Source organism: Seriola aureovittata, chromosome 10 (assembly GCF_021018895.1).
Source record: "Seriola aureovittata isolate HTS-2021-v1 ecotype China chromosome 10, ASM2101889v1, whole genome shotgun sequence".
NCBI lineage: Eukaryota > Metazoa > Chordata > Actinopteri > Carangiformes > Carangidae > Seriola > Seriola aureovittata.
The window spans coordinates 16,532,867-16,543,025 of record NC_079373.1 but is presented as its reverse complement, the minus strand read 5'-3'; the positions used below and the strand labels follow the sequence as shown (position 1 = coordinate 16,543,025).

The 10,159-nt window shown below is 40.9% G+C and overlaps 1 protein-coding gene across 5 annotated transcripts in view; it reads left to right on the top strand.

Annotated features, from left to right (window-relative positions):
* The first annotated feature begins 1,811 nt into the window (after positions 1 to 1,811).
* The window catches only part of LOC130176310 (membrane-associated guanylate kinase, WW and PDZ domain-containing protein 2-like), a 77,577-nt gene continuing 69,229 nt past the window's right edge, over positions 1,812 to 10,159 (top strand). For 4 of the 5 annotated variants that reach the window (XM_056387319.1, XM_056387318.1, XM_056387324.1 and 1 more), the window contains exon 1: positions 1,814 to 3,598. In XM_056387319.1, the coding sequence (XP_056243294.1) occupies positions 3,301 to 3,598 (298 nt within the window). In that variant the 5' untranslated portion in view covers positions 1,814 to 3,300. Of the gene's footprint in view, positions 3,599 to 10,159 lie in introns of all 5 variants that reach the window. The other variant, XM_056387323.1, reaches the window with a different exon arrangement.

Here is a 10,159-nt window from a genome sequence, read left to right as displayed (position 1 = left end):
AAATCTCATTGTGAGCTGGGAGAAAAAGCCAACGTGATTTAGTTGCCAATTCCCTTAAGCCATTCGGTCTAATTAACTTATTCTCTGCGTGTGTTGCATTTGTGTGTGTGTGTGTGTGTGTGTGTGTGTGTGTGTGTGTGTGTGTGTGTGTGTGTGTGTGTGTGTGTGTGTGTGTGTGTGTGTGTGTGTGTGTGTGTGTGTGTGGGTGCACGTTTGAAAGAGATTTTTAACCACTTCTCCAGTCCAGCACACCCCTGGGTTTCTCACTGATGCCACCATGTTGTTTTCTATAATTTTAACGTTTAAAATGTCTTCCAAATATTGTTACTGTCTCAAAAGAACATAGATGATAATGTGTTTGTCTGCAGTCTGTTTTCTTCTTTTTAAGTTCTGGCACATCCGTGGATAAAATAAAGATGATAAAGACGGGAGGAGCCTGTTCATCCTGTTGTGAGCGTCTGTGTGAAGGTGACCCCACTCCCCCTCGTCTTTGCCGAGCAATAAAAACAACTTAGTGTGCATTTCTTCTCTAACAGCAAATGCAGAAAGAAGAGAGTCAATGAGGGAGGCAGTGAGCTAAATCCATATAAGTTCTATTGAAATTCCCCCTCTGAGTGTGCAAGCTGCCTCGTGTTATTGTATTTTTGCCTTCTGTTGTTGGCAGTCTGCTTTAGGATGCTCATTACTTTCTGTCTATAATGATGATATGAAATAATACCATTTTCTTTCTTCTTCCCCACACCCATTGTATTCAAACACACTCAGAAATATATTTACAGACAGTCTGAGGAAGCCTCTATGGATGTTTCTGGTGTACACAATCACAACAACTACAACCATTGTACTTAGATTATTAATAATCTGACAGAAAGTGAAAGATTTGAGTTGCAGCAGCTGCTCAAACTTGCAGCTTTCACAGAAAGAATATCAAAGATAAAGTACGTCTTTTTTATGATGCTCTTTTTCTTCCAATCATGCAGCACAATAACATGCAGACCAAAAGACTTCATTACAACGCTGTTAGGAGCTCGTGTAAGATCAACTCCTCCTAACACTGGCCACCAAGACACTACTGAGAGCTACTGCTCTACTTTTGTATCCTGTCACGAGAATATCTTGATGTGGCAATGAGTTGCTTGAAGTGACTCCAAATTTAGACACTCCAGCTCAAAGCTTCGACAGCTGATTCCTTTTCTTTTGGTGCTTCTATCATACTTCTATTCACAAAGGAAGGTCCAAAATAGTGAAATACTCTGATCCAGATATAGATAGATGAGCACAAGACAAATGCTTAGTGTATGACATGTCATGTACACAAAAAATACTACTTATGTAACAAAAAAAGCTACACAGTGCCAGATTGTTGTTATATTTGAAGGCAGCATCAGAGGGTTTCATAATTTAATACACCAGTAACTTTAAATGAGCTGCTGTTGGTGTGAAAACCTGCAGATGTTGAACCCTCCATAATATGTGCTTCCTCACCCCTGAACTGTGTTGGCGTTCAGGCTACAGGCCGCTTGAAGCTGCAGTTCTGACATCCACCAGCAGAGGCACAGATATAGCAAAGCAAGGATTCATTTCCCCTCTGAGTATATAATCTCCTAATCCAGCCAGTTTTCTGGATATATCAGTACTCTTTCTCCACTGTGGTGGTTAGTCTTTAATAATCATCTGGTCTGCATCATCATCTGCTTAGAATTAGTGTCAGAAGAATCAGCTGTAACCAGAATGTACAGTATGACCTAAATGCAAACATAGTGAAGTAAGTAAAGTGACAATCAATGTGGATCCACTGCTCTTCATGGATTATTTACTGGTTGCAGATGCACAGGGGGTTGTGTACAGTAATGTTGTGTTGTACAGAGGATACTCACATTACAAAAGCACCTTAGTATGTCTTTAAATACACACACACACACACACACACACACACGCATGGGGCTGAGAGTGGCAGTAAGAGGGGCTGTCGTCCTCAGTAGACTTGGAGGACCAGCTCTTGACTTTTGTGTTAAATATTGAATGAAACTTTACTTCACCCGCTTCAGAAAACCATGCAGCCATGAAAAAATAATGGCAACAAAAGGATTTGTCATTCTCTGTTGGATTTGAATTTATGTCATCATAGTGATGATGTAACGGTGACCAACTTAAGAGGGTGAATTTTACAGAGCAGAAGTACAGATGTTTAATGTTGTTTCTTTCACTCTACAATAGTAGTACAACAGCAAAACAGTTGTACAACACTAAAACAATCAGTCCATCCTCCATGTTTTTACTGCTTAACTGCCAAAATGTTGAAATGAACCGATATACCCTCTCTCCTTCGCCCCTAATCAAGTGTTTTAGTTTAACAATGTCTTAACCACAGTTTATTTTACATAACCATGATCTTTCCCAAGTACTATGTACCATGTGCTGATATTGTAGAAATGTTTTGTACTTGTTTGTACTTAAACCAAGGATTTAGCAAAATTATCCAATAATGAAGTTCTTGCTATGTGATAGGATTACTCTGAAAATTGTGTATGTTCTATATGTATTAAGAAGAAATGTAAGCTATTTAGTAAAATGCACCATGTAAGCACAATAAAAATGTAATATGTTTTTTAATTTGATTTTTTAAATAGTAGGCCCCCCTAGAAGATGGGTATTTAAGACTAATGTAGGTGTTGCCTTAAGGCTTTCTATATCATTTCAGCTTATAATGCGCATGAATTGTCCAACAAACAAACTTGCAATTCATTTACAGTTATTAACTACCACAAAACTAAAGGCCACATGGTGAAAAAGTCAGTAATAAAGCCATTTCATTCCGGAAAAGCCTCAAACATGGTTGCAGGTAGAGGATATAGGTTAAGGTTCATAAATAATGTAGTGTTCAACTGAGGTTCCTCCTATGTCATCGCCTGTGTGATCAGTGAGCCTGAGGAAGCGCCCCTGGCAGTGTAGTGGGAGTGAAGCGCCTCCTGTGTTATTTCCCCTCCTCTCCATCCTTTAACGCCGAACCAGAACCATTCATCTCTCCCCTCCTTCAGGCTTCACATCCGGGTCATCCGCCAGTATCTGTCTCTCGCGCCTGTGTGTCTGACAGAGTAATAATTATTTCATCCGCCGCCGAGCTGTACTGCAGCCCTCTGTCCGACTGCGTGGCTCGCCGAGCGGACACTGCGCGTGGCGTGCACCGGTGATGATGGAGCCACGGGCGCTGTGAAGCTGCAGCCGGTCGCACAAAGGCAGGGATGAGACGGTAGGAGGCTTTTGTATGGGCTAGCCCGTGGAGATCAACTCGCCCTAACGATGTCTAAGAGCCTCAAGAAGAAAAACCACTGGACCAACAAAGTCCACGAAGCGGTGATAACCCGGGGGAAGGAAGGGGAACTGGGGTTCGAGCTGAAGGGGGGCGCGGAGAACGGCCAGTTCCCCTACTTCGGCGAAGTGAAGCAGGTGAAGGGACTGATCCAGAGCGGCAAACTGGCCCAGGATGAGCTGCTGCTGGAGGTCAACGACATGCCAGTGGCCGGGCTCACCACTCGGGACGTGCTGGCCGTGATTAAACACTGCAAAGACCCGGTCCGCTTCAAATGTGTCAAGCAAGGTGAGAGGGGCGAGGAGCGCACCGCCGCGTTGACTTGAGAGGCGGGGAGGAGTGTGTGTGCTGTTTGTGTGTGTAGCTGGTTTGATTAAGATGTCATTCGTGCAGTCATCTGTCAGTCTGCACTAAAGGGGGAAGACGTGTGTTTAGGTGGAGAAAGCACAAACCTATGCTTAGGCCTGTTTGTTGGTGAAATGTAATTACGAGCAGTAATGATGGGTTCAGTCCTCCAGGATCACTAACTATAATGATTATATCGCAGCCGAGAGCTGCCGCTGTTTGTTTATCACAGTGTCGCTGGTTCGATGCCACAGCCTGGAGGGGGTGTGTCCGTTTAGGCATCATGCCACAGCCTGCGGTTTTCTCCTTATTTTGGCCGAGCACAGGGCTCGTTTCACCAAACAGGCCTGCGCCGTGGAAATGTTTTTCTCTTTGCTGCTGTACAGTCTGAGCGACAGACAGATAGCTCCACACAAAAACACAGAGTCTACCGGCTGCCAGTCCAGACTGTTACTGTTATTACTGTATCATTACGCACGGGTGAAAAATGAAACTCGTGCAGCCTCGTTACCGTTGAGCCCGCGTTCATATCGATCAACTATGTAATCAACATGGTTTGCTTTAACTCACGCCTTCCAAATTCACACACACACACACACACACACACACACACACATTTTGTTTATGAAATATTCCTAAGTTCAGAAGTGGGGAATAATTGTGCAGGTCTCTTGCAGTCATGCTTTGATAAGCCTTTGAGTGTTTTGTTATTGTCAGCCTGAGCAGTGGTGTTGGATAATGATTGTAGGCCTCTGAAGCTGGAGGCTTGTTGAAATGTTTGTGACTATAGCAATGGATTTATGGCAACACTGTTGACTGAGTGACCTGCTTCTGTCAGCCAGCGTCAAAGCAGACAGGGTCTATGTGACACTAGAACATTGGATTGAAGGAGCAGCGGAGGAGATAGTTATCATCACACCCTCTGAGGCTCAGTTTAAGTCCCAATAAGTGGCTGAAAGGGCTGCGTTCTCAGCCATGAAATGAGCATTACAGTGGCTTGTTTCTGGGACATGAGTAAAGCAAGAAATCAAGGCAGTTTTTATTTTTGGACATTGCCGAGTTTGCTCACAGAGGATTTGTCTTCACACATCCTCTCCTGACTGCTCGCTCTCAATCTCTGTGTTTCCATGGGTTGCGTCAATGTGATTGATTATTGAGTAAGAGCTGCTGACGGAGTAACAGTCCAGTGTTGTAATGTGTGAGGGGTTAATGCTAATGTGAGCGTATCTCAGACAGGTCTATTTTCTCCCTCCCTCTCTTATCCATTTAAACATGAGTCTGTGTGTTTATTGAACTACCCACCTCACGCCGTTCTCCAGCTGAATATAGTCTTTGAACGTCCTTGAGCACTGTTTGTGCCTATAGCTTGTTGTCCCCTATATTTTTTGTTCTCATCCCCTCCGTCTCCCTCTCTCTTGGCTGTCATATTACTATTTGACTTCCATTCAGTGGAGAGTGGTGTGTATTTATGGTAGTGTGCTTGCAGACAGCTGCTGACACACTGGTGGTCCACTGAGGAATCATCTAGAAGCAGTCCAGTCGCTCGGCTCAGAGGCCACACACGGCCAAATAGGAGATGGATGTCCTGTCTGGCTGCACAATCATGTCTGACTGCCCATGCGAACGTGCACACACTTACACATTTTAACAAGTTATTCTCAGTCAGGTAGATTGTAGAAACCCCCGTTCTGTCCCTGAGGGAGTAGAGCAGTGACAGCGAGGCCTAATGAACCTCAAGAGCGAGGTCACAGCCTGACTCTGCCCTGACCTGTTTCATCTACTCTGATCAGTGATTTCAGGAAACACACTGCAAACAGGAATGCGTGCACATATCCAAATAGAGAGGACAGGGCACTGCCTTGTAAATATGGGATTGTTATGCACCTTTTACTGTAACCTGTTTTTTTTTTTTTTTGTGGTATTGCTGCATTGTCATCCCAGTTCTGGGCCAGTTTATAGACTGAGCCGTGAACACAGACAGTCTCTTTCTTTTACAAGTCCTGTGTTGGCAAGTTTTCTTGCATGTTACAACATTTATGTGGCCTAAGATAAGATAAGACTAAATGTATTAGTCCCATGGGAGGAAATTTGTATCGTTACAGCAGAAGCAGGATGGAGATGAGGGTAGGTATCAATTGTAGTTAAGAGGGAAAAAAATTATATTACACAGTGTTTTCATGAATAATGTTGCACATTGTTCACATGAAGGGTACTGCACATACATTGAGCAATGGTAAGAAAAAAGTTGCATGTGTTACAAAGAAATATTGCTCATGTTATTGTCCATTGGTGTTTGTGGATTGCCTGCTGGGTTGTTGGGAACAGTGCTGGACAGCAGCAGGAAGGAAGGAGTAATATGTAAGTAATACTGTGCAACCTTTATGATGAAGTTTTTACATATTTTCTGGAGCTATTACATAAATTTTTTATGGAAGACATTTTGACATGTGACACTAGGAAAAGTACAGGTGTAAATAATAAAATGAATGATGGCTGAATTCCATTTAGCTGCCTCAGTTTAAGGGTCCAGGTATTTTGCATGCTGGCTCCCTGTCACACTGTTTCACATGGCTCACTGGGACACTAGAATGATACGGACCCATCGTGATATTATTGGTAACACCTGTGCTTTTCCTGTTATGATAAGTCAAATTATATGCTAGGATGCCCACAGCCACAATTAGTGAAATCAGTAATTTCTCTTAGAACAGACTTCATGGAAAATGATTGTTTTTGAATTTGACTGATAAGAATATTTTCAAATGCATTTGTAATTTAAAAAAACATATAGCTGTTGGTATTTTCTTTTAAATGGTCTGTAAATTAGTTATCTGCCACATCCATCTGTACGCCATTTTTCATCTCCTCATCAGCACCAAGCAGGAGTGAGGTGCAAACGGCTGCTCAGCTCAGTGAGGCGGATTTATAAAAGTGAGTTGAGAGGTGTTAGAACAGTATGGAGAGGAGAGAAGTGTGAATGTGTGTGTGTGTGTGTGTGTGTGTGTGAGTGTATGTGTGTGTGAGCGTGTGTGTGATAAAGAAAGAGAGGTGAAGTTTAAGAGAAGAGTATGTTGAAAGTGTGAGAATACACACTTTCGGAAACAGAAAATGCAACCTTGTGATTTTTTTCTTCAGATTATCACTGACAGATTCTTCCTTTTAAAAATCAAAATAAATAGAATTTCTAAAGTGCTTTTTTGTAATTATGATGTGTCTTTGTTTTGCCAACTTGTTATAATCACAGAATGGAAAAACCTTCTCCCTAATTGAGCAAAATAGCTACAGATTTAATACAGGACATAATTTTCATAAATATTTTTGTTTTTGTCAATTCCATTTAAGTGCTGCTTATCAGTAGGTTTTCCTTTTTATTCACAGTTGTTAGTAGATTTTATAATATTAATAATAATGATGATAACATATGTATCAACCTCTAAATAACCCAGCTGTCCTTTTAGTTACCTTACTTGGCATTCATCCTTTGTCATAAATAGCAAATACAGTGATATAAATCACATTAATGTCAGCTATTTTATTTTTTAGTCTCGTTCTTTCATTCAGATTATATTAGGGCCATCATCCCAGGCTCAATCCACAACAAACGTTGCTCTGATTTACATAACAATAAACAGAATATCACAAATGCAACCTGAAGGTACTTAGCCCTGGATAAGAAATGCAGACTTAAAACCACAAACATGTCACTGCTTGCTGATATTGCCGGTTTCAGATGTAATTTTCTACTTTCCAAATTGTATTTCTGCCTCTTAGAGAGGAGTGTGGAGGAGGAAGACCCCAGGACGTTTCATCCACTCAGGTTTATGAGAAAAATATGTGGTGCTTTCTGAGGAAAAACAACATGAATTCAAAATGTTAACATGCCCTTTAACATCCAAGTGGAGCACAACTGGCCTTTGTCACACTGTGCAGCAGCTCTCGGCCACAGCTTATATAGGGCAGGCCAGGTCAGGGAGCTCACTATTACTAATGAAACTGTAAATAGGAATTCAGCAGTGAACTATAACCACTTTATCTGAAATATAAAATTCTCTCTTAAACTCTGACTTTATGTCAGTTTGATTTTTATCTCTTCTGCAAAATCGACCATTCACCAAATAACTGTTGTTAGACCTGTCAGGTTTTCCGTTCTCGTACAGCACATATGCAAGTTACAGTGATAATGAGAGGCAGGTTTACTACTCAAAATTCTCTGTATTTTTTTTAAACAATGGGTGCTCAGTTTCACACAGAAATAACTAAAAACAGGCTTCCAATTTGGAGCCAACAATGTTTTCAGCTAAAATAAACGAGATGATAGCAGAATATGTCAGCTGTAGCGAGCAAGGGTATGCTAATGCTAATGCTAATGATAAAACCTCAAAAGTTGGCTGAGACCTCTGTCTCCAGCTGACTATAGACTTTAATGCTTCCCATCCACTGGGAGCATTAAAAAGTCCCGAAATGGGTTTTAAATGTGAACAATAGAAAAATACACTTGGGCAAGCAACACAGTGGTCAGATTAATGCTTTAATGTTGGTATTTTTAAACAGTAATACTGCAAAGGTAGAGAACAGAGAAGTAACAGAAGAATTTGAAGATGAAGAATAATAAATGTTTGGCAAACACTATAGTGCAAATTAAATACATACAGGATGGAGCCACTATCATTCTTTTAAATTCTGATAAAGTAGCATCTTAGCTCCCACTTTTAGAACATAACTTGTAATCCCACAAAATAATGCAGTAAGCTTTGAACTAGCGGGCATGCTAGCAGACATTAGAGGAGATAAACACACAGTTTGATTAATTCCTTCCACTTTTTTCTGGTATTATTGGTTCTGAAGGGCTACAAAAAAGACACCACCCTCCAAACTACTGAGTATTGAATGCACACCACTTTGGCATGTGGAGAAATCTAAAGCTTGACAGGTCATCTATTCGGTTTCTGAGCTATGACTGGATAATCACTGTTCACATTAGACCCATTTAAAACTGCCGACGCCATACGAAATAAAACCATAGCTGTGTTACATCATGAAGTAATTGTGTACTATTTGCATTTTTACTGTCCCCAGGATCTAGACTTTTGAGAATTGTTTGAAGATGTCAGCTTTTCTGACTGGGCTGTCCAACTCCTGCCAGTCCTCCTAATGTGGGTACAGTATGGAGGGACAGATGGAGCAGAGGCAGAGAAGGCGACCTTCTTCTGCTCTCTTGTCGCTTTGTTAATGAGAAGCTTGAAGATTCAGTGCATAACATCCTGTCTGCTCTGTTGGTATTAATAACTCACCAAGAGATGAGTTCTGTCAGAAGCGGAGGATGATTTTATTGAGGCTAGAAGCTGCTGGAGCTCGGCTCAGAGGATCAAACTCAAGCTCAGCCAGCCAATGACCAAATATCTAACTGGTCCAGTTAAGTGAATTAGGTCAATGTAATTCTCCTCACCATGGACACACTGCATGGGGCAATCCGGGACTGTGCTGCTGCATGTTTCTAAAATGTATTTAGAAGTGGTGTTTGTGTTTGCAAGACATGACTGAAAGGTTTGGTCAAGCATCATTGCTTAAACGTCACAGTTGTGTTCGATTTGTCTCGATGTCCTTTTTGTGAGCAGGAGCTGATTGAACTGGAGTTTTTGGCCTCAACAACAGAGTGTCAATTTCATAAGTCAGAGGGAATGAGTCAGGTTTCTTGACTGGTTTTCCAAAATAACAGCGCAGACCATTTAGTGGTGGATAACCATGTGGTGACTGCACAATGCAGTGTGTGAGGTAGTGTTTTGGAATAGAGACAGTATTTCACAGTTGGCTGTTGCCACAAAAAGCAGTTCATCTGGCTGAGATAAAACACATATTCTTATGATTATTCATGATGTTTGTGAGTGCTGAGATAGAGTGCTTGTTTGTATGCATAAGTGTATTATGCTAAAAAAGCAACAGAGAATGAATGCAAGTGAATCCATGCATATATTTATTGTGGGAACAATAAGAAATACATTTTTTAAATTTAATTAATTAAATGAATTTCATATTGTTATCAATAAGCAATAATATTTTTCTATATGAATCAGATCTATATAAATATCAGGTTATTTAGTTTTTTGGCAACTATCTTGTGGCACTGTGTGAAGCATATTCATATTTTTGACTTTTCTACTCTATAAGTCTATAGAGTTTCTTTAAGTCAATACGTTTCTGCAGCACGGCGAGTCATGAGTGCTGAGCTAACAAATGAAAAGCACACTTTTTTCATTCTACAGTTAACACTGGAAATGTGATTCGTAGAAGGTAATGTGCGTAGAAACCATTTTTTCTTTAGTGTAGTCATATGTATTTGTATTTACACCTCCAACCACTTGGTGGAGCATCCTTATTTTCAGGTAACTAATAGAGACGTATTTACGTTCCTTTTTTTCTGTAAAAGAAACATGTAGTGTTTGACTGTGTGTGCCTGTTTTCATGACCTGCTTGTGATTCTATCTGTGCAAAGCTGTTGACACAGAA